Below are 24,997 nucleotides of genomic sequence, written 5' to 3'. Positions count from 1 at the left end.
ATACCTCATTGTAGTTTTGATTTTACATTTCTCTAATAATTAGTGATGTTGAGCAGCTTTTCATGTGCTTCTTGGCCCTCTGTATGTCTTCTTTGGAGAAATGTCTATTTAGGTCTTCTGCCCATTTTTGGATTGGGTTGTTTGTTTTTTTAATATTGAGCTGCATGAGCTGTTTCTATATTTTGGAGATTAATCCTTTGTCCGTTGATTCGTTTGCAAATATTTTCTCCCATTCTGAGGGTTGTCTTTTCATTTTGTTTATGGTTTCCTTTGCTGTGCAAAAGCTTTGAAGTTTCATTAGGTCCCATTTGTTTCTTTTTGTTTTTATTTCCATTACTCTAGGAGGTGGATCAAAAAAGATCTTGCTGTGATTTATGTCAAAGAGTGTTCTTCCTATGTTTTCCTCTAAGAGTTTTATAATGTTCGGTCTTCCATTTAAGTCTCGAATCCATTTTGAGTTTATTCTTGTGCATGGTGTTAGGGAGTGTTCTAATTTCATTCTTTTACATGTAGCTGTCCCGTTTTCCCAGCATCACTTATTGAAGAGACTGTTTCTTCTCCATTGTATATCCTTGCCTCCTTTGTCATAGGTTAGTTGACCATAGGTGCGTGGGCTTACCTCTGGGCTTTCTATCTTGTTCCACTGATCTGTGTTTCTGCTTTTGTGCCAGTACCATATTGTCTTGATTACTGTAGCTTTTTAGTATAGTCTGAAGTCAGGGAGTCTTGATTCCTCCAGCTCCGTTTTTCTCTCTCAAGACTGCTTTGGCTATTCAGGGTCTTTTGTGTCTCCATACAAATTTTAAGATTTTTTGTTCTAGTTCCGTAAAAAATGCCATTGGTAATTTGATAGGGATTGCGTTGAATCTGTAGGTTGCTTTGGGTAGTATAGTCATTTTCACAATATTGATTCTTGCAATCCAAGAACATGCTATATCTCCCTGTCTCTTCGTATCAACTTTAATTTCTTTCATCAGTGTCTTATAGTTCTATGCATACAGGTCTTTCGTCTCCCTAGGTAGGATTATTCCTAGGTATTTTATTCTTTTTGTTGCAATAGTAAATGGGAGTGTTTCCTTAATTTCTCTTTCAGATTTTTCATCATTAGTATATAGGAATGCAAGAGATTTCTGTGCATTAATTTTGTATCCTGCAACTTTACCAAATGCATTGATTAGCTCTAGTAGTTTTCTGGTGGCATCTTTAGGGTTCTCTATGTATAGTATCACGTCATCTGCAAACAGTGACAGTTTTACTTCTTCTTTTCCAATTTGTATTCCTTTTATTTCTTTTTCTTCTCTGTTTGCCGAGGCTAGGACTTCCAAAACTGTTGAATAATAGTGGTGAGAGTGGACATCCTTGTCTCGTTCCTGATCTTAGAGGAAATGCTTTCAGTTTTTCACCATAGAGAATGATGTTTGCTATGGGTTTGTTGTATATGGCCTTTATTATGTTGAGATAGGTTCCCGCTATGCCCACTTTCTGGAGAGATTTTATCATAAATGGGTGTTGAAAGAAAGGTTTTTCTGCATCTATTGAGATGATATGGGTTTCATTCTTCAGTTTGTTAATGGTGTATCACATTGTTGATTTGCGTATATTGAAGAATTCTTGCATCCCTGGGATAAATCCCACTTGATCATGGTGTATGATCCTTTTAATGTGGTGTTGGATTCTCTTTGCTAGTATTTTGTTGAGGATTTTTACATCTGTATTCATCAGTGATATTGGTCTGTAATTTTCTTCTTTTATAGTGTCTTTGTCTGGTTTTGGTATCAGGGTGATGGTGGCCTCATAGAATGAGTTTGGGAGTGTTCCTTCCTCTGCAATATTTTGGAAGAGTTTGAGAAGGATGGGTGTTAGGTCTTCTCTAAATATTTGATAGAATTCACCTGTGAAGCCATCTGGCCTGGACTTTTGTTTGTTGGAAGATTTTTAATCACAGTTTCAATTTCCTTACTTGTAATTGGTCTGTTCATATTTTCTGTTTCTTCCTGGTTCAGTCTTGGAAGGTTATACCTTTCTAAGAATTTGTCCATTTCGTCCATTTTGTCCATTTTGTTGGCATAGAGTTGCTTGTACTAGTCTCTTAGGATGCTTTGTATTTCCGCGGTGTCTGTTGTCACTTCTCCTTTTTCATTTCTAATTTTATTGATTTGAGTCATCTCCCTCTTTTTCTTGATGAGTCTGGCTAATGGTTTATCAATTTTGTGTATCTTCTCAAAGAACCAGCTTTTAGTTTTATTGATCTTTGCTATTGTTTTCTTTGTTTCTATTTCATTTATTTCTTCTCTGATCTTCATGATGTCTTTCCTTCTGCTAACTTTGGGTTTTGATTGTTCTTCTTTTTCTAATTCCTTTAGGTGTAAGGTTAGATTATTTATTTGAGATTTTTCTTATTTCTTGTGGTAGGCTTGTATAGCTATAAACTTCCCACTTAGAACTGCTTTTGCTGCATCCCATAGGTTTTGGATGGTCGTGTTTTCGTTGCAATTTGTCTCTAGGTATTTTTTTATTTCCTCTTTGATTTTTTCAGTGATCTCTTGGTTATTTAGTAATGTATTGTTTAGTCTCCATGTGTTTATGTTTTTTATGGTTTTTTCCGTGTCATTCATTTCTAATCTCTTAGCTGTGTCATGTGGGATCTAGTTCCCTGACCCCAGATTGAACCTGGGACCCTTGCATTGGGAGTGCAGAGTCTTAGCCACTGGACCACCAGGGAAGTCCCCTCCTAGGCACTGAATTCAGTCAGTGTTGACAGTTTTTTCCCTTAAGCACAAGGATGTTATTCTGTTGTCTGATGGTTTCCATAATTTCTTTTGAGAAGTTAGCAGTTATTCTTATTGTTCCTTTGAAAGTAATGTGTATGTGTCTTTTTAAAATTTTTCTTCCTAACTGCTTTTAATATTGCCTCCTTTAGTTTTCAGTAGTTTGAGTCTAATGTGCCCAGGTGTAGTTTTTGTTTTTGTTTTTTGTTTGTTTTGTTTTTTTTTTGCAGTGGACCATTTTTCAAGTCTTTATTGAATTTGTTACAACACTGCTTCTTTTTTTTATGTTTTGATTTCTTGGCTGTGAGGCATGTGGGATCTTAGTTCCCTGACCAGGGATTGAACCCGCACCCCCTACATTGGAAGGCGAAGTCCTAACCACTGGACCGCCAGGGAAATCCCCCAGGTGTAGTTTTGTTTGTATTTATACTGCTTGGAGTTGCCTCAGTTTTTTAATCTGACTTGAGTCCCTCATGTAATTTGGTAAATTTTGGTATTCTTTCTTTCTGTATTCCTTCTGTCCCATTCTCTCTTATCTTGTCCTTGAACTTTTTAACCATCTTGACATTTCTTACTATCTGTTTTCCCCTCCTCTGTGATTATTTGAATATTTTCTACTGACCTGTCTTTGAAGTTCACCAGTCGTACATTCTGCTGAGTCGAGTTTCTTGTTATTCAATAAGCTCTCAATTTCAGACATTGTAGTTGGCAGTTCAGTAGTGTCTATTTGATTCTTTTTAAAAATTGATTTCAATTCCCTTTTCAAATACTCCTGTTTCTTCTATCCTTTTTCCACATCTTCTATTTTATTTATTTATTTGTTTGTTTGTTCATTTGTTTATATTTTTGGCCATACCATGCGGCTTGTGGGATCTTAGTTCCCTGACCAGGGAATGGACCCAGCCCTGGCAGTGAAAGCACCAAGTCTTAACCACTGGACCATCAGGGAATTCCCTCCATCTTCTATTTTACCATAGTAGTCATAGTTATTAAGACTTTGTCTGCTAACTCAGTTATCTGGATCATGTATCTGTTATCTGGATGTCCTTCTATGGACAGTTTAATATCTTGATCATTAGTTGCTATAAAAAATTTTCTTTGCATGTCTAATAATGTTTGATGGTTTGCTAGGTATCGTAGATAATATTCATAGAGGCTCACACTTCTGTTATTTTCCTCCAGAGTATAGAGTCTGGTTCTTGGGGGCAGTTAATTTATTTATCAGTAGATTACCTTGATCCTGTCACGGATTAGTTTTAGGATTTGTTAGGCATATGTATTTCACTTGATACCTAGGACGTGACCTTTCTAGGATTTCATCTGAAAGTTGAGGATTTTCAACCATCCACTCTGGCTGGGTCTGAATTAGTCTTCCTGATGCTGTTCAGGCTCTGAAGTCTTGGCTCAGCTGTTCCCTGCTAGACTACCCGGAGCTGCATTCCGAACATCTCAGTTTAGGAGTCACAGCCAAGGACTTCAGGGATTTTTACATAGATTTTTGAGGCTCACTCCTCTGCAGCTCACTTTTCTCTGGTACCCTGTTCCCCAAACCCCCTGTCTTATCAGTCCCTAACTGTTGGCTATTTTCTCTGTTCACTCAGACTACCTCTGTCTGGAGACCATCATTAATTTTAAGCTAGTAGAGTAAGGAATGGCATTTGGTAATGATCATCTATTTGAAGATGTAAATTGATTGTGATGAGGAAATGCTGGTATAAATGATTGGTGCTCTGGTGCTATTAAGGCATTGGCTACTCTGTGTAAATTTTATGGCCTTAACTACTCTGTGTAAACATTTAAATTTATTCAGTTAAGTAATCAAGCCAGTAAGTTCTTATTGGTGTAGCGTTGTGATCATTGGTATTACAGTTGTGAGCAAAGTCAAGATAAAGCCCTTGCTATGAGTGACTTCATAGGCTAGTAAAAAGTACTTACTGGAGGTGTCTTGTTGATAAGAAAAATGTATTTTATTTTGTAAAATGTGTATCACCTGTCCCTGAAGTCTTTTTTTTAGATCATACATCTCTGATTTACAGAATGTTGTTAATGTGAACATATATCTGTATTGGTTTGCTAGTTGGATTTAAATCTGATATCCAAACCCTTGTTTCAGTGCCCTCCTTTTTTGTATCAGCTTTTGTTTCAGCGTCTGGTCCCTTTTCTTAGCTATCTGTTGATACCAATTTACAGTAGGGTGAAGAGTTACATGGATTAATGTGGAGAACACTTATTATTCCCAGCCTCCCTTTTTCCCTGACATTTTTAGATGACAATTATGTCTAGCCTAGAAGAATTTAAGTTCAAGCCAATGTCCAGCTTTTTTGCTTAGGGCCAATTGAAAATGACAAGTTGCTGAACTTTGTCACCATATATAATAACAGTGTAACATGAAAGCAAGGATCTGTGTAGTATTGCCTTGATCACTTTATAAAGATTTTTGTGTTTGTGTCATTGTGATATAGTTAATATACTCTCCAAACTTTAATTGTATCTCCCCCACTCCCACTATGCACCGTGTTTAGTATGTTAAGAAAGGTACTTGATTTTCCCAACTTTTTTCCATGGTCTCTAACAATCTTATATTAAAATGTGTAAGTGGAAGGTAACAATATACAAAATTATTATTATTATGTTTTTAAATTTGAGAAACCTTTTGCTCATAATGAAGAGATGCTAGAATGAAGAGTCTGGTGCTTAGAGTTTGATCTGTGGTCTATTTTATCCAGTGCTTCTGCTGTTAATTCATTCTCCTTAAAAAAAATATGGACAATATTGGTTCAGATTTATTTAGCGTATTGCTGTCGTAGGAATTAATTTTTCACAGCATTGTGAATTAACTATATTTCAATAAAAATTTAAAAATAAAGAAATTTCTTAATGTTATTTCTTCATGTTAAGAAGTTCATAATGTTTAATTATTCTCCACTAGGAAACCACCCCTACTCCTAATCCCCCACCTACAGAAGAAGAGAAAACAGAATCTAATCAGGAGGTTGCTAACCCAGAGCACTATATTAAACATCCTTTACAGAACAGGTAAGCTTTCTGACACATAGGTGTTCTGACTTAGGCCGCAAGGTAAATGGTGAATGGGACAGGTTTGGAGGGAAAAGTTAGATGAGACTAGTTTTAGATAGGTGAAGGATTCCATTTTCATTTGGATGACCCATGTCTAGCAGCAGTTTTATGTGTGAATCTTGAACTCAGATAGTAGAACTTTGAAAGAGTGGTTTGAAATTCATTGATAATTGATGGTAATTGAAAGCACAGTAGTAAATGAGTTCTCACAACAGAGGCTTGGAATATTAGCACATAGGTGATTTTTTTTTTTTTTCTTTTTTTGCGTACGCGGGCCTCTCACTGCTGTGGCCTCTCCCGCTGCAGAGTGCAGTCTCCGGACGCGCAGGCTCAGCGGCCATGGCTCACGGGCTCAGCTGCTCCGTGGCATGTGGGATCTTCCCAGACCGGGGTACGAACCCGCGTCCCCTGCATCGGCAGGCGGACTCTCAACCACTGCGCCAGCAGGGAAGCCCATAGGTGATAGTTTTGAGTAAGAGTGCCTATGAAGAGAACAGTCTTGTGGTTGCAAAGTGGGAGGGGTGTGGGGGAGGGATGGGCTGGGAGTTTGGGATTAGCAGATGCAAACTGGTGCATCTAGAATGGATAAACAGCAAGGTCCTACTGTATAGCACAGGGAACTACGTTCAGTATCCTGTGATAAACCATAATGGAAAAGAATATGAAAAAGAATATATGTATATGTATAACTGAGTCACTTTGCTGTATAGCTGACATTAACATAACATTGTAAATCAACTGTACTTCAGTAAAATTTTTAAAAAAAGAATGCCTTTGAAGGGTATAGACATATAAACTGTATAAACTAGGAAAGAGTGCTTGGTCATGGAAACCAAGCAGATGGTTTATTTTAGGACAAGATAAGCATATTTGCCACAGAAAGGCCAAATGTTCATTGGATTGAACAATAAGTCCTTGCTAACATTGGAGAAAGTTTAGTAGAGCAGGTGATGGAAGAAGATTGGCATAGTTTGAAGAATGAATAGAAAGTATACAAATGTATAGAGCAGGAATAGGCAATTTGAAGTTGGTCTGTGAAGAGAAAAGAGAGCTAGGGGATGTGGAGGCTGGAGATTGGTTGGTTGTATTTAAGAGAAGTTAGGTGAGGAAAAGAGGAGAGTTTAGGATGAGTTAAGTTTTCATAGTTACTGTGTAGTAGTTTAATAGTTCAGTATATGGTTTTTCCTATCTCTACCCTACCACTTCCCAGTATGTTTATGTTTTTTACTTGATTGTCTTTCTGGCTTACATGATGAAAATTAACACATTCCCTGAGAACTGATGGTGGGAAGAAAATGGCAACTCAGAAACATTGTAAGAATCTGGAGGAAAGTAAATTGGAGTTAACTTTTGAGGATCTTTAATTCCTTTCATTAAAGGAATTAACTTATGAGGATCTTCAGTTCCTTTCATTCCCCCCACTCCCAGGCCTTTTACTCTCTTTACCTTAAAGATCCCATGAGACTGTCTATAATTTAGTTTCATTTATCTGAAAAATGTGTTGTCCCTTTATGTCCCTTTATTTTTTATCATTTCTTCGTTATCATGGTAGACCTATTGAAATAATAGTCCAAACACATTCAGTAGTTTTTTCATAGGAGACCTGTGGTTCAGCAGTTCTCTAGACAATGTGAGTGAGATGTCAAAGGTCAAATAGTCCATAAAGGGTAAAAATTCTTCCTCAGGAAAGCATTGTGCCAAAGGTAATAGTTGAATGTTGATTAGTGGCAATTTCATTTAGCTAACCTAGCAGCAGTACCCAAACTTTTAAAGTATGTTTTTTCATCTTTTCAGTCGTATATAAAAAGCTAGCTCTGTCTTCTTGACTGTGAACACAGTTCTTAGTGTTGCTGTTTTGTGGGGAGAAGTAATCAAGGCATGTATCCCTCATAGCTTAAGTGAAATCTGAGAAGAGATTCCTGTCCTATCAGTGAACAAACTGATTAAATCCTAAAATGAAGTTTGTGAGGATTTCAATTTCTCTTATCAATTCTATTTCTTGTGTAAAATAGTATCATATGGAAAACTATTTTAAGACATTTTTGGTTCCAATTTTAGTAGTTTCTTCATTATTTACTTCTTGTAAATATTGCAGAATTATGTTTTCTTTTAAAAAAAAACTATATTATTATAAGAAAGATTAAATTATTGGGGTACAAAGTATATAAAGTAAAAGTTCTCCGCTTTTTTCTGATACCTTCTTCCCCATTTTGCTTTTCTCCATTCCCCAGAATAGTCAGTGTTAAAAATTTGGTTTGTATTTTTCCAAAACCTTTCAATATGCATATATATACTTTTTTTATATAGATGGTCATACTGTTGAGTTTTTTTGTTTGTATATGCAGGTTTTGACTCATTATTTTAAACCACTGCCTTGTATTAAATGAATATATAGTCACGTATTTTATCAGGCTTACATTAATGTGTATATAGAATTTTTTTCTGTTTACAAACAGTGCTATAAAGTATACGTCCTTATATATTTTTTTGCAGTTGTGTGAATATATCTAGGGTAAAATTTCAGAGTTCTTAGGTTAAAGACTACCTTTTAACTACCTTTGTAGAGATTGCCAAATTATCCTCCTTTATCAGCTTATTAGACTCTTAACAGTTTAAGGGTTACTGGTTTCTACATCCTTGGCAACACCATCAATCTTAAATTTAATTGCCTGTCAGATTGGTTCTAGATTGATTTGTGAAAACAGTGTCTTATTGTTTTAAATTTGCATTTCTTTTATTGAAATTTCAAGACATTTTTGTTGAAAACAATCGCTTATTTGTTTTTTTACCTGTGAGCAGTCTGTTCAGTTCTTTTGTCTATTATTTTCTTTTGGGTTATCTTCCCAAGTTTATTTCCAAGCATTGTGTATTAGGGATGTTCACCCATTCAAGGGGGGGAATTAGGTTGAAAATGCATTTCCAAATCATTTGTCTTTCAACATTGTCTAAGGAGTTACGTTATTTTAGAGGTTTTTGATTTTCATGTAATCAAATACCAGCTTGCTTCCATGGTTTCTGGGTTTCATGTCAGTCTTAGGAGAATTTTACTCACACAATTATCCTATTTAATAGCTGCCTAGCAGTCTCTTGCATGTATTATATTATTTATATTTTATTTAAATCTTAACTTCTTTGGGCTCATGACCCCTTTACATTCTTAAAAATTATTGAGGATTCCACAGTGCTTTGGTTATGTAGATTTTTATCTATTTTCATTTGCTATATTAGAAAATAAATGTTTAAAAATATAAAATTATATATGTACTTAACCCATTGCATGTTAATGTAAATAATTTTTATGAAAAAAATTTATTCAAAATAAAAAATACGTAGTGGAAGAATACATAAAAAATACATAGTGGGAAGTATTTCTGTAAATCTTTTTAAGTGCCTGACTTAATAGAAGTCAGCTGGATTTTCATAGTTGCTTCATAGTTGCATTGTCTTTGGAGATAAGTTGTTTCAGAGAAAGTATGAGAATAAAATACGGCCTCAGACAGGTACATGGTTGGAAAAGGGAGGAGAAATTTTAATAGCCTTTTAAAATAATTATGACTATCTCCTTCCTTTGATACTAGGTTTCTTATATGTTAGTTGAATTGTAGAATCTGAAACCATATCCAAGAACTTTTTCTACTCTGTTACATTAAAATCCATTGGTCTATCTTGCATTTGGAATGTATCCTTCACCCATGCACACCTCTGGTCATTTGGATAATATTGGTTCAGTGAGTTTGCAGATCTTCCAAATATTGGCACTTTTCATTATATGATATCAAAACAATAACATTAATTATTATCACTACCTAAACTCATCAGAAATATCATCAAGTGTCATTAAATTGTTAAGTGCACAGTGACACATGCTTTCCAAAATTCTGATTTTCTCCTGAAAGCTCAAATTTTAGCAGCTGGCTCAGTCTGTTCATTTTTCAAGAAATAATCATGGTTGATCAGCCAATCTTCTTCCAAGTAAAAGTGGTGTTCTTTGAAAAAAGTAACTAGTTCACCTCACAACTCAATTGCCTAAGCATCGTATTGATATTTGGTATGCAGAAATATTTTTTGTGCAGAAAAAGACATGTACACAGATTGAAATTTAATGAAACCAGTAGTTTTTACTGCTGGTTTCCATTCAGTGGCATTCTTAACTGAAACTGACATTATTACTGTGAGAGTTGGTGATAATAAAGGATACAGTGACTACTAGTACAAATTGGTGCCACTGTATAATTCTTGCTGTGTACGGCACCAGTAGGTTTACCAACTGTCGCTTTTGCATCATCAGTGCAGATATCAACACAGTGAAAAATAAAATGTCTTAGCATTTTTATGAAATAGCTTTTACTCATCAGCACTCCTTGAAAGGGCCTTAGGATCCCCTAGGGGCCTGTAAACCACATTTTGAGAACTGTTGGTAGGCACTTAAGATGTTTCCAAAATTTTCCAAAATTAAGAACATTCCTGTACAAACATTTTTGCTTAGTTATCCAATTATTTTCTTAGGATATATCTTTATATGTTTAATGGCTGAATGCAATTTTTTTTAAAGATGGAATTAAATTTTATTATTTATTTTATTATTTTTAATTGAGATGTAACAGTTTCAGATGTACAACATGATTCAATATTTGTATGTATTGTGAAATGATTACAGTAAGTCAACATCTGTCACAATACATATTTATAAATTTTTTCTCTTGTGTTGAGAACTTTTAACATTTAGTCCCTTAGCAACTTTCAAATTTGCAATGCAGTATTATCACCATGTTGTACTTTACATCCCCATGACTTACTTATTTTACAACTGGAAGTGTGTATCATTTGACCCCCTTCATGCATTCCCCCACGCTTGTGCCTCTGGGAACCACCAATCTGTTCTCTGTATCAGTGAGCTTGGGGTGTTTTTTCTGGGGGTTTGTTTTTTTTAAGATTGCACATATCAGCGAGATCATACAGTATTTGTTTTTACTGTCTAGTGTCTGATTTATTTAAGTTAGCACAAAGTCCTCAGGGTCCATCCATGTTGCAAACAGCAAGATTTCCTTCATTTTTATGACGGAATAATCCATTGAAAATGTATATATATATAAACCATATTTTCCTTATTCATGCCTTGATGGACACTTAAGTTGCTTCCATGTCTTTGCTTATCATGGGAGGGGGGGCACATATCTTTTTCAAGTTAGTGTTTTCATTTTCATTTTCTTCTCATAAATGCCCAGAAGTGGAATTGCTGGATTCAGTGGTAGTTCTATTTTTAAATTTTTGAGGAAAGACTGAATTAATTTTAGAAATCCAGAGTATAATACTTGACACTGTGTGTGTATGTTTAATAGTTTTTCTGCCTTTGCTTTTTTAAAAAAATTTTTTTCCTTGAGAGTGGGTTGGCAAATATACATTATCAAGTAGGTGCTGAAATGCATCTCATTTTTATGTCTGAGATTATCAAGCATTAACCATAAAGTTATGAAATATATGTCCACTTGGAAACCTGTCTTCAGACAACATTTTTATCAATGAGTAAGTGAAATTTCCTTAGAGGTGGTATAGTAATTCAGAAAATACAGTTTTACTAAAGATGAATCATATTGGGATGATAATATTTAAGCATAACTTTTATGTGACATGAGTTTGTCTTCAAAGTATTAGAATAAAACTTTTTTAGACAAAGTATATACAGATATATAGAAACTACTATGCATTATTTCAGAATATATCTGTGGTAACATTATTCAATGAATCCCTGTATTATATTCCCGTTTGTATGAGTCCCCCCCCCGCCCCCATTCCTAGTGCTCTCATTTCTCTCCTCTTGTTTCTCTGTAAATTCAGCTTCCCTATTCCCCACTTAACCTTTCCAGTTAAGTGCTCCTAGTCTGTTTTTCTTAAATAACTGTGCTTAATTATCTCTATCATAGCACTTAGGACATTGTAATTGTCTCTGTACAACATTTCTGTGAATTCCCTGTGGGATGAGCCTCAGTGGATCTCTAAGTATAGCAGAGAATCTGTTACATAGTAGGTACAAAACACATACTTTTCATTTTATTTATCTATTTATTTATTTTTTAGCCACACCACATGGCTTGCAGGATCTCAGTTCCCCAAATCCTAACCACTAGGCCACCAGGGAACTCCCCAAATATATACTTTTTAAATGAAAGAAATAGAGAAAACTACTCATTTGCTATTATAAATAAAATTTTTATTTATTTTATTTATTTTTAATTGTGGTAAAACACATATATAAAATTTACTATCAACCATTTTAAAATGTACAGTTCAGTAGTGTTAAATACACCCCCATTGTTGTGCAACCAGTTCCCCCACCCCCACCCCGAACTCTCTTTATCTTGCAGAAAAACTTAAACTCTCTACCCATTAAACAACAACTCTCCATTCCCCTTCCCTTTTAGCCCCTGGCAACCACCATTCTACTTTATTACTCTAGGTGCCTCATACAAGTGGATCATACAGTATTTGTCTTCTTTGATGGACTCTTTTCACTTTCCTTCCTTTTTAAGGCTGTTTAATATTCCACACTACATTTTGTTCATTCATCTGACAATAGACACTTCCCCCTTTTGGCTGTTGTGAATAATGCTGCTTTGAACATGGATGTAAAGCTACGTCTTTTTTTTTTTTTTTGACACTGACTTTCTGTTTTTAGATGGGCACTCTGGTTTTTTAAAAATGATAAAAGCAAAACTTGGCAAGCAAACCTTCGGCTGATCTCTAAGTTTGATACTGTTGAAGACTTTTGGGCGTAAGTAACCATTCATTTTAGGATGTTTGTTGTGTAATTTTTCATTTTAAGTTGCATTCACAAAATGAAGGGTAAGTTGTGAACAGTTAATATTCACCTTTTTGTATGTCCATCTTCTCACAACTGTTTGAATTGGTGATTATTCCTCATCAGTTTTAGAAAGCTTCCGTCTTGTCGTCTTTTAGCTCTGCCTATTCTCTATTCTTTGTCCTGAGATCTCTTTCGTTGAGAATCCTTTATTGTTGCTAGAATTTCCAACAACTTTTAGGAGCTTGTCCCCTTTCTTGGTTGCCTAGATACATTTGCCCTATTCTTAGGTATTCCAGAGCTTTCTTAGGCCGTTATTTCTGCAGATTCTTTCCAGTATAATATCTGGATTTCCTGTGATAGAGATTCCAAGATTTCAAAGGCAGAACTGCTCATAATTCAGGGTTTGTCAAAGAATGACAATATCTCTGATGATAGTTTATTAATCTCATTATACTTCGTGGTCAACATCAAGAAGAATAGTTGAAATATTTTTGAGATTTTGTTTCAATTTAGCAAATAGTTAAGATTTCGGGGTCTTAAATCTTTGCATCACTTCAAAATATGATTTAAAATGACAAAGTTCTTTTCAGGAAGTTTTGGAATATTGATTCTTTAAAAACAAAGTTGATTTAGTATGTCTATTTGCTTGAAAAATGTATGGGGAGAAACTACTTGAGAACATGAAAGATACAACTTGTTGAAAACATTTTTAAGAGCTGTAAATTACCTAGCAGTTATCTAAGTATTCTAATTTGTTCAGCTGGTGTATTTTGGATCACATCAGTGATGTGATTCTTATGTTTAATTTAACTCCCTGAGTGTAGCGTACAGACTAACAGATTGTGATTAGAAAATTTATGCATGTAATGTATACTTCCTCCAGGGCAGAAACAATTTTCTGTATATTTCTAGTGCTTTGCCCATATTAGGCATTTAGTATGCATTTGAATCACTGAAAACAAAGCATAGAATAATTAGAGAAAACTGTATATTGAGACCACTTTGAGTGGTCACTTTTAATTGAAAACATTTTTTTTTTTTTCTTTCTTAGCGGTACACGGGCCTCTCACTGTTGTGGCCTCTCCCGTTGCGGAGCACAGGCTCCGGACGCGCAGGCTCAGCGGCCATGGCTCACGGGCCCAGCCGCTCTGCGGCATGTGGGATCTTCCCGGACCGGGGCACGAACCCGTGTCCCCTGCATCGGCAGGCAGACTCTCAACCACTGCGCCACCAGGGAAGCCCTGAAAACATTTTTTAAGAAATTTTAAAATTTTTAATTTAGATATTTCACTAGCCTGAAGGTAGAAGCCTAGATCATTTGATCTCCTGAAGTCTATCACAGTAAAATTGTTATAAAACGGGCAACAGAGTAAGAATGCTTTGCCTGTCTCCAATATTTTATACAGAAGTGATGATCTTAGCTATATGACTAGTGACCATGGATGGTGTTATTATCCTTAGTTAGATATTACTATTTGGGAAGTAATTTAAAAGTACAGATTCTATGGTTCCATCCTATACTTAAGGAATTAAAATCTCAAGAAGTAGGGTAAGGAACTGTTTTTTTATTTTTATTTTTTTTGGTTGCTATTTTAATAAATTCATTTTTGGCTGCGTTGGGTCTTGCTGTGCGTGGGCTTTCTCTAATTGCGGTGAGCGGGGCCTAGTCTTAGTTGCGGTACGTGGGCTTCTCATTGCAGAGGCTTCTCTTGTTGTGGAGCACGGGCTCTAGACAGGCGGGCTTCAGTAATTGTGGCACACGGGCTCAGTAGTTGTGACGCACGGGCTTAATTGCTCCATGACATGTGGGATCTTGCCAGACCAGTGCTCGAACCTGTGTCCCCTGCATTGGCAGGTGGATTCTTAACCACTGCGCCACCAGGGAAGTCCTGTTTTGTTTTTAAAAGCTCCCCAAAAGATTATTATGCTGACTTAAACTAGTAATGGTGTGTGGTGTTTGGGAACCATTGATCTGTCCCACTCTTGGATACTTTCAAGGATAATAATGTTGACTTACTTTAGTCATGCAATCCTGATGGTCAGGGAGTTTGTCTTGCTTTCTCTTGATTTGTCTTTTTGTGTGTTTAAAACTGCTCATTAGCCTCACGGATTCTTTCATCTACTTAAAGCCACCTCATACCTCTCTTTTCAGTTTCTTGTATATACATATGTATGTATTAAGTTAACTAATACATCAAACTTGTCAGAATAAAATTATTAAAAATATTTTCTTGAAAATCATCAGATGTTGATTCTTGAAGCTGACTGTTACTGAGATCTGTTTGGTCCATTTCAGAAATTGACTTCATGGGGGCGGGAAGTAAACATGAGTTTTTATCTTATTTTTATCATATTCTCTGAATGTATATGTACGCACCTAAACTTTGCATTACATATGCTATGTTTATAATTGTTCTTTTCTTTTATCTAGTCTGTACAACCATATCCAGTTGTCTAGTAATTTAATGCCTGGCTGTGACTACTCACTTTTTAAGGTATGTTTAATTGGTGACTTCATATATTTATTATAAGACTGGACCATTCAGGTATTCATTAAAAAATCTTGCCATAAACTTAGGAATAGTTAATGTTGTGGTGCTTGGAGAATAATTAAATTAGCTTTACCAGGTTTTAGCATAAATATATTTTGCCCTATTTTAGTATAAACATTGGGTTGGCCAAAAAGTGCCTTTTTGGTAGAAATAAAAGACACATTTTTTTAAGTAAAAATAAAATACACATTTAATTTAGTTAAACCATGTTTTAAAGTAATAGAACTACATTTGAAGCCCCATAATTCATAGGTCTAGTTGTCTAGTTAAATTAGCATTGTTCTGTTTTGCCCTTCCTCAAAACGTCTAGTGTTTTTCTTTAATTGTTTTTGTTTTTCTTCTCTAATTGTATTTATTCAAGGCATATTTTTCATTTTCTCCAAGAACTTTATTGAACAACGTATTCAGCCTTTGGTGTGGTTGGTGGTGGTTCATTTAGCTTGCCCAGGATCTCTCCCGTTCTACATTATTGTACAGTATCCACTTTTCATCACCTGTCACAATTTGTTTTAAAAACGGAACGTTTTCATTATGTTTAAGTAGAGAATTGCATGCTTGAATACGTTCAAGAAGGTTTTTTTCACTTATGTGGAACCTAAACATCAAAGCGATTCACATAACCAAGCTGGTGCAAATGATTGTCAGCACTTAATTTTGAGTATGTTGGCTCTCTCCTGTGTGGTATTACGTTGATTGTTCTCAGCTAATGTCTCGATTTGATTGCTATCGACTTCAACTGGTCTGCCTGACCGTGGAGCATCGTCCAGCGAGAAATCTCCAGCACAAAACTTTGCAAACCACTTTAGACACATTCAGTCAGTCACAGCACCTTCTCCATACACTGCACAATTCTTTTTTTTGCATTTCAGTTGCATTTTTACCTTTCTTGAAATAATAAAGCCGAAAATGTTGCTTTTTTTCTTCCATCTTCAATATTAAAATGGCTACATGAAAATTCACCAATTCTGATAAGTCTTTTTTTAAATGCACGCTGATATGACAGCTGTCACATACAATCTAACGAAATTGTTTTGAATGAAGTTAAAGACAACTGAGCGCTACTAGATGCACCTTAGGGAAAAAACCAAACGAACCTTTTGGCGAACCCAGTTATTGAAATTAAGTGAGTCAGACTGTATGGGCACATACTGTGATTGATTTTGAGGAGAGCTTTGATAATCCAAATGGGTCATCCAATCCGTTTCTTCTTTATATATTTGAGTAGACTGAAGTCCAGAGTTCGTCAGGAATTCTTAACCTGTAGTGTGTGGGTCCTTGAGATATTTATGAGTTTTGTCAGCTGGTAGTGGGTGGGACAGTCATTAGCTCTCTGAAATTGTGTAAGTTTTTAATATATTTTCTAGGTATAGAAATGTATACAGCTTCTCAAAGGTATCTGTTACTCAGAATGTTTTAGAGCCTCCAAATTAAGTGAAACCCAAGGTTTGATAGTTAATAAGTGCCCAAGTCAGTACTCTAATTTTGCTTTAAGTCTTATGTGCTTTTTTCCCCACTACATCAATTAACAGTTTTTATGGATATAAAGTAAATAGTTAATAGGGTTGTTGCTTGCTGTTTCTAGTGGTGATCTCAAGTTAAAGTAACAATATTGTCTCATACTGTTGTCTCCCTAACCTTGTAGGATGGTATTGAGCCTATGTGGGAAGATGAGAAAAACAAACGAGGAGGACGATGGCTCATTACATTGAACAAACAGCAGAGACGAAGTGACCTCGATCGCTTTTGGCTAGAGACAGTAAGGTTTTAAAATTATAAAGCTGTTTTGGAATACTAAAACTTCACTTATGTTACATTTTATATTGGTTACTTAATTCAAGATGAGATAAGGATTCCCACAATAGCTAAGCCAGCACTTAATTTTGTTCTGTCCTGTGAATCTTGTATACTTCTTACATACTAATACAGTGAAACTCCCTACCACATATTACACATCCAGAAAGTGATCGGCAGTTGACTCACCTTCCAGAATAAGGTCATCCTGGTCATCTCATTAAGTTCAAAATTATGTAACCTCTCACATTTTGTATGATGTAAGTTTTTTTACAATCCTCTTAGAGTATTGCTCTGTATACTAAACTTTTTAGATCAGTGAAGGAAACAGTGAAATTGTAGCTTGATATCATTCACCTTATATGTTGTGATGTAACTTGGGACTTTTGGCTTCATATGACATTTATTAAATATGAGATAATAGGCATTTTCTCTAGTGAAAGTTTTCAAACCCCAAGCTTTTAGGAGCAGGGATTATAGTCTCTTTTGTATCCCTATCACTTGACAGTGTCTGGTTTATAGTTAGCCCTTACTAAGTTGAGCAATAATAAATATTTCAGTGAATGGCTTTTTAAAGAAGAAACTTAATTTTGCGGGAATTCCCTGGCAGTGCAGTGGTTAAGACTCCCGGCTCCCAATGCAGGGGGCCCGGATTCGATACCTGGTCAGGGAACTAGTTCCCACATGCATGCCGCAACTAAGAGTTCGCATGTCGCAACTAAGGAGCTGGCAAGCTGCAAAGAGGGAGCCCAAGAACTGCAACTAAGGAGCCCACTGGCCGCAACTAAGACCTGGTGCAACCAAATAAATAAATAAGTTAAAAAAAAAAAACTTAATTTTGCTTTTGGGAGAGATTATCAGTAATTACCATTTTAGAATTCTGCATTAAAAAGTCATTTCAGTTTTGCAGGATGACAAAAGTTCTGGAGATTGTTGGTGGTACAATGTGAATATACTTAATGCCACTGAACCGTACACTTAAAAATGGTTAATATGGTAAATTTTATGTCATGTATTTACTACAATTTTTTTAAAAGTTAGAAAATGTTCATGAAAAATAAGAACAAGAGGCAATTAAGCAGCTTTTTCAGTTATTCCATTAATGTTTGCTGGCAAGTATAAGCAGCAGCAGAGCAAAGTGAATATTAATAAAATAATTCACCTTTTATGTGCCCTGACATCAGTTGCCCAATTTGCTAAAAAAGTTAACAAAACTGATCATGTTCTTGATATTAAAGAATCAAATTAACAAATTTTTTAAAGACCAGGACAAAAAACTATATATAAATATAATTTACGCATTCAGAAAGTCGACTCTTGATTTAAAAACTGTTTTTCAGTTTTGTATATATACAAATATTTGAGACATTTGCAGCTTAATAAGCTGTTTATCATCTATTGAATGTAACTTGAGATTTGGGTTTTTTCTTTTAAGCTGCTGTGCCTTATTGGAGAGTCTTTTGATGACTACAGTGATGATGTATGTGGAGCTGTGGTTAATGTTAGAGCTAAAGGTGATAAAATAGCAATATGGACTACTGAATGTGAAAACAGAGAAGCAGTTACACATATAGGGTAAGTTTTGCTTTTTGTGTGCTTCTTTTAAAATAGATAACTAAAAGCAGAAGTACTTTTTAAATTAAAAGTATTTATGTAGATCATTATTTTCCTTTTTTTCATGAGCACTTTTATAATCTTGAACTGCTCTTATTCGTATTTTTTTCACTTCTGTAAAATTTCTTTTTCCTAGCAGTGGGGTATATAATCACTATTTTAGCATGTAGCATTTTATTATTTAGCATATGAGAATATGTCTTTTTTGCCCTACTTTAAAACCATAATGCTAATGTATAATACTCAATAATTTGGTGACTATTGGCATTTGCCATTGAAGTTTAAGTGACAGTAGCTTGGTTTTGTCCATATTTAAAACCCACATGTATAAATTTTAAAACTTTGTTTTGGCAAATATTACTATTTGCAAAAGTTGCCTGTCGTCCCCGCTCCCCCCCTCCCCGCAAATGTCAGTCAATGTTAACTAGGATTTTCTCTTTACTATGTTTAAATTAGTAAAATTGGACTTTAAATTTTGTGTTAAAATTAAGTACCAGTCATAAGTCACAATATGTTTAGTTTGCCTCTTTGCATGTTGATTTTTCAAACATTATGAATTCTCCTGTGAACATAATTCCTTTCTGGATTAAAAGATGTGGGGATTTTCCAGGTTTCATTCTCCACGGGGTTTCTTATAAGAGAAGGTTGATTGTTGATTCGTCACCATATTCCTGATCTTTCTGTCAGCCTTAAAACTTACTGACAGTGGGGGTCTCCTATTTCTTTGAAAATGTGTTAAAGAAACTAAGTATGAACTTCTTACCTCGGAAAGTTTTTTATTTGTGTCAATATTAAACATTTTTGAAATCTCTGTAAAACTTTTGGCCTCACTTTTTCAAGGAAAAATTTTTTTTCACCCTTTTAAGTTGCATGGCTCAGGGCTCATTCTGGCATTTTTAGTGATTAAGTATAATTGAAGGTAATACATTATATCCTAATGTAAATCTGATAATAGTTATAATTTTAGTTATAAAATTATTTTTAAATACTCTATTCGAAGGAAGGTAGTAAAGTCTTCTGAAGGGTAGAGTATGAATAAAATTTCCTGGTATCATACTGCTAGAGTTTTTAGCTCCATGAAAATCTCTTTTTTTTGTTTATCTTTTTTGTTTGTTTACCATGTATTTTTTGTTTACCGTATTTTTTTGCTTACCATGAGTAAAATTTCCTGGTATCATACTGCTAGAGTATTTAGCTCCATGAAAATCTCTTTTTTTGTTGTTTGCCATATATATCTCTTTATTTTTGTTTCATTTTGGTGCCTGTTTTTAAAATTTTGCTATTTTTTCTCAGATACCAGATTCCTAACTTGACCTATGATGTTCTCATAAGATCATATGATGATCTGTCCCCAATTTTACCTTGTCAGCCAGCCTTATCTCTCATATTTACCTTTCTTGTGAGCTGTAGCCACACAGCCTTATTTTTGTTCCTTGGCCTTCAGATGTGCTTCATTCTCTTAGCATTATACTTTGACCTCATGAGTTTTTAAAAGGAGAGAGTTCTCTGATTTCAAAGAGGAGATTAGATCCTCCTTGCTAATATCACAACCCCTGTGCTTACCCTCATTGATACTCAGTCACATCTTATTTGAAAATTAGGTTGTAGAGTTAATATATAAGGCAGAAATCATGTTATGTTCTAAATTATCCTTAAAATATCATAAATCGCCTTCACAGTGTTTGATTTTTGTGTGTGAATTCTTGTCGGTAATAGGTAAGGTAAATGTAACTGCAGTAACATACAATATTTACTAAGGTTTATATGTGAAATATAATTGAAGCATTTTAGATCAGAAAATTAAAATGTGCATGTAATTGATTTTGAATACATTAACTATGTATGTGATACAGCTCCACCGTATGTATTTGTGATTATTTATTTGCAAATAATCAAATACTCTAAACTATAAACACCATGAGCCTAGAGAGTGTCCTTGCTTTGCTTATTATTAATTTACTGATAATTATCACAGTACCTGATACATAGTAGACTCTCAAATATTGGTTAAGTGATTATGAAGAGTAAATTTTGCTAAAAGGAAAAAGGTGTGCAATTTCCTATTTCACTCTCTAGGTATTATTTTTTAATGTAAAGAGTAATAATATTGGATTTGGGGTGTATGTTTGAATAAAAATTAATGGCTACTTTTCTTCTTTTTCATCTTCTAGGAGGGTATATAAGGAAAGGTTAGGACTTCCTCCAAAGATAGTGATTGGTTATCAGTCCCATGCAGACACAGCTACTAAGAGCGGCTCCACCACTAAAAATAGGTTTGTTGTTTAAGAAGACACCTTCTGAGTATTCTCATAGGAGACTGCGTCAAGCAATCGAGATTTGGGAGCTGAACCAAAGCCTCTTCAAAAGCAGAGTGGACTGCATTTAAATTTGATTTCCATCTAAATGTTGCTAAGATATAAGAGAAGTCTCATTCGCCTTTGTCTTGTACTTCTGTGTTCATATATTTTTTTTTTCTTAATTTTGGCTAGAGTGTCCACTATCCCAATCAAAGAATTACAGTACACATCGTCCCCAGAATCCATAAATGTGTTCCTGGCCCACTCTGTAATAGCTTAACAGAATTAACGATTACAAACACATTTGACCCATCTACAATATTAAAGAAAAGAATTTGCATTTCTATACCTTACAAGAGAACGATTCTGTTTATGTTCCATTGTATGCAGGAGCATATTTTGCTGGTTTGAAAGAGTATGATGCATACAGTTTTCTAACAATTTTCTTTGTTTCTTTTTACAGCATTGTTTGTGCTGTACTCTTGCTGATGGCTGCTAGATTTTAATTTATTTGTTTCCCTATTTGATAACATTAGTGATTCTGATTTCAGTTTTTCATTTGTTTTGCTTTTGTTTTTTTCCTCATGTAACATTGGTGAAGGATCCAGGAATATGACACAAAGGTGGAATAAACATTAATTTTGTGCATTCTTTGGTAATTTTTTTGTTTTTTTGTAACTACAAAGCTTTGCTACAAATTTATGCATTTCATTCAAATCAGTGATCTATGTTTGTGTGATTTCCTAAACATAATTGTGGATTATAAAAAATGTAACATCATAATTACATTCCTAATTAGAATTAGTATGTCTGTTTTTGTATCTTTATGCTGTATTTTAACACTTTGTTATACTTAGGTTATTTTGCTTTGGTTAAAAAATGGCTCAAGTAGAAAAGCGGTCCCATTCATATTAAGACAGTGTACAAAACTGTAAATAAAATGTGTACAGTGAATTGTCTTTTAGACAACTAGATTTGTCCTTCCTTTTATTTCTCCATCTCTATAGAAGGAATTTGTACTTCTTATTGCAAGGCAGTCTCTATGGTGTCTTCTCTTGTAGTGTCTTCCACGTGAATAGCGTAAGTTTGGAGCATCAGTTTGATTATTACGTTTATTTTAATTTTTAATAAATTGAATAGGTAGCATCATATATGGAATTAAATTGACGTGGCTATCTTTTTTTTTTTTTTTAATAAAGTAAGAGGCACAGTCCTTCAGTCTTAGGTAAACAATGTACTCTTAATATGTTAAAACTCATGAGAATTGCGACCTTGGTGCATCACCATTTGATTGGTAGGAATAGCAGTTGTAAAACTTGGTTGCTGAATTGAGACGTTATTTTTCAAGTGTCCAAATGACACCATAGGGAAAGAGTTACAGGTGGTGGGCGTATGCATTAAGAATTTTGTTAGTGTTGCTGTCTAAATAGAATTAGAATAAACAGGTTATGAATGCTTGTATTTATAATGATGAATTGGTGTAGTATAGATTTATGTAAACTTGAAAACTTGATCTACTCTTTATAGGCATCATTTGAAAGCAAATTTGAAAACAGTTTGTTTATAATTACTGTATATTTCAGATCCCGTAAAATGAAATATGGTTATATTGTAGACAAAAGGGTAAGTTGAACTGTAGGTAGAATGAGAACCATTAATTGAGAGGAAATTTCATCTTTAGATGGTGATTATGAATGAATCATTTTAAAGCTGCTAAGTTTGACAAAAATCCTATATAAAATAAACATGAAATTAATAGTATTGATTTTATTGAGGAATTTAAAACAGTTTAAAGTGTACCACAAGCTACCATCTGAGTACTCGCAATACCACAAACACCCCTTGTTCAGTAGTCTGGAAATAACTGAGTCTTTTGTGTTTATAATCTGAATATACTGTACCTAGTAATATCTGTTGTTTAAGGTTGGGTGATTGTTTAAGGTGATTTATTGTCTTTGTTGATATACGTAGTTGTGAGCACTTCAAGAGCTTGCTTAAAAGTGACCGTGGAGGTGGTAGTGTGTGGGCAATGGGTGGCATTGGAGGAATATATCTATTAGAAATTAATGCTTAATTTCCTTAATTCTAGGATGCAGTCCATTTTAAGAAGTACCAGCTTTGGCGGGTAGAGGAGGAATAATGCATTAAATGTACAGAGTTCTAAATTTTTAAAAATCCTAATTTATAGCATCTGATTGTCCTCATTATTACCATCTGAGAATCACATTCGGTTTTAAGTCTTTTTCCCAGTATGGGTGGGGAGGAATGATTCTGAGTCACTTTTGGCAAGTGCCACTTAAGTACCACAATGACTTGCAAATTTCCTAACTTTATTAGCATCTTTTCTAAATATAAGATTAGATTGTACATGATTTTCTAAGTTACTTTTCCCTCTCTAACAGGATATTATAAATAAATATATTTTCATAGTAGATTATTAAAATAATCTTTAATGGGTAAATAGTAGTTCATTGTAGGGATGTGCCATATTTCATTTAACCAATTTTGTTAATAATTCCAGTTCTGCAGAAGGATTTGAGGCATACTGTGTAAGAATCAAAAAGTCGAAATCCTTACTTAGTACTTATGTGCCAGGCAGTGTTCTAAGCACTTCACACGCACTTTAACCTGCACAATAATCCTTTGATGTAGGTGCTGTTATCCCCCTTTTACAGATGAAGAAACAAGCAGTGAGGATTTAAGTCGCTTAGTATGGATTTGAATCCTGGAAATTTGGTTTTGGAGATCCTGTAAAGCACATTATACAGTCTCAGTGATATAGAGCCTACCTGATGGGCTATAGTAAATTGCACCAGATTGTAGTAAGTTTATAGGTCAGGACATTTTAAATTTTACTTCCTTTGGTAATGAAACGTATAATAGATGGAGCGTCCCCCGAGGCCAGTCTGTTCGCAGTCAGCTAAACTAATCATTTGGGGTTTTTTGAGAACATGGAGACAAAGGTACAGGAGTTTAGAGGTGCATAGATTAAGTGAATATTTTCGTATACAGTTTTAAGTGTCTATATCCTGTATCTTCTAAGCTAAATGGCAAAATAAAGCAGAGTTTTCAAGTTGAGCTGAGATTCTTAAATGCTGAAGTTTGCATTCAAAAGTATAATTTTAATTTACTAAGGCAGTGTGATAATGTGATGTTTTACATTTTAAAATTAAAACAAGTTAATGACAAGTCTCTGTGCTACTTTTTATCTCTTAATTGTTATGGATTGTCTTCATTAGTGAGTAGAGGAAAAAAAGAGCTGAATTTTCTCACTCAGAGTTAGACCTTCTGGGCAAATGCAAAATTTCAGGTCAGATTGACATTAAAAAACAAAACCCTAGGTCAGTGCTATCTGGTGTCTCTCTGGACCAGTATAGAAATTAAAGAATGTCTAGAAACTTCTATGGAAATTTGATATTGCTGTGACATTAAAGTATGTGATCATTTCTCTACTAACGGATTTTTAAAAATATATTTGTGACAAGAGTGCAGTTTGGGATTTAAAAGTGGTCCTTCATCACATATAATTTGAGAGACACTACTCTTAGGTTTTCCTCAGTAGCCAAGACCAGCTCATTTGCCCATCAGTCTCTAAAAACATCCAGCTTACTATCTCTTCACTCCTCATCTCACAAGTAATGGACTTCGTGTCAAAGTTTCAGCCCTAGTCTGTAGTGTCTTTCAATAATACTTTCTGGTATCTTGCTTATTGTGAATTTCAAAGTAGAAATTCCTAATACCTTGGATAGTTTTAGACTTCAATAGTCTTGTGATTATTTCTTCCACTGCTAGAAACAAAAGAAAAATTTAATTGTGGGCATGAGATCACATGTGCTATGTCTTTCCCAATTCAGAGGAAACAGTTTCCACATTTTAATCTTGCCCCTTTTTCTTTTACTTCAGAACTTACAAATTCCTCATAGTTTTGCACAGAACTTACATACCTACGTTTCCTCCAAAAAATACATATTGAGTACCTCCGTTTACTGTGCTCTAGGTGCTGGAAAATACAGCAGAAAACAAAAGACTGGTCCCTGCTCTAAAATTTTAAAAGCAGACATCTATTCAGAATAAATAAGTCTTTCCACAGGGTTCTGC

At 34.7% G+C, this 24,997-nt stretch overlaps 1 protein-coding gene across 3 annotated transcripts in view; it reads left to right on the top strand.

The window, feature by feature from the left end:
- EIF4E (eukaryotic translation initiation factor 4E) overlaps positions 1–24,728 on the top strand; it is a 51,178-nt gene extending 26,450 nt beyond the window's left edge. The window contains exons 2-7 of one of the 3 annotated variants that reach the window (XM_082653553.1): positions 5,698–5,804; positions 12,520–12,615; positions 15,077–15,140; positions 16,840–16,953; positions 18,424–18,563; positions 20,774–24,728. In XM_082653553.1, coding sequence (XP_082509679.1) covers positions 5,698–5,804; positions 12,520–12,615; positions 15,077–15,140; positions 16,840–16,953; positions 18,424–18,563; positions 20,774–20,888 — 636 coding nt within the window. In that variant the 3' untranslated portion in view covers positions 20,889–24,728. The remainder of the gene's footprint in view (positions 1–5,697; positions 5,805–12,519; positions 12,616–15,076; positions 15,141–16,839; positions 16,954–18,423; positions 18,564–20,773) is intronic. The other 2 variants (XM_082653554.1, XM_082653555.1) reach the window with 2 other exon arrangements.
- Positions 24,729–24,997: the final 269 nt, after the last annotated feature.

This window comes from Grampus griseus, assembly GCF_964374135.1.
Source record: "Grampus griseus genome assembly, chromosome: 4".
In the NCBI taxonomy this organism is placed as follows: domain Eukaryota; kingdom Metazoa; phylum Chordata; class Mammalia; order Artiodactyla; family Delphinidae; genus Grampus; species Grampus griseus.
Note: the sequence above shows the minus strand (reverse complement) of the source record. Positions and strands in the feature narration are given on the sequence as shown.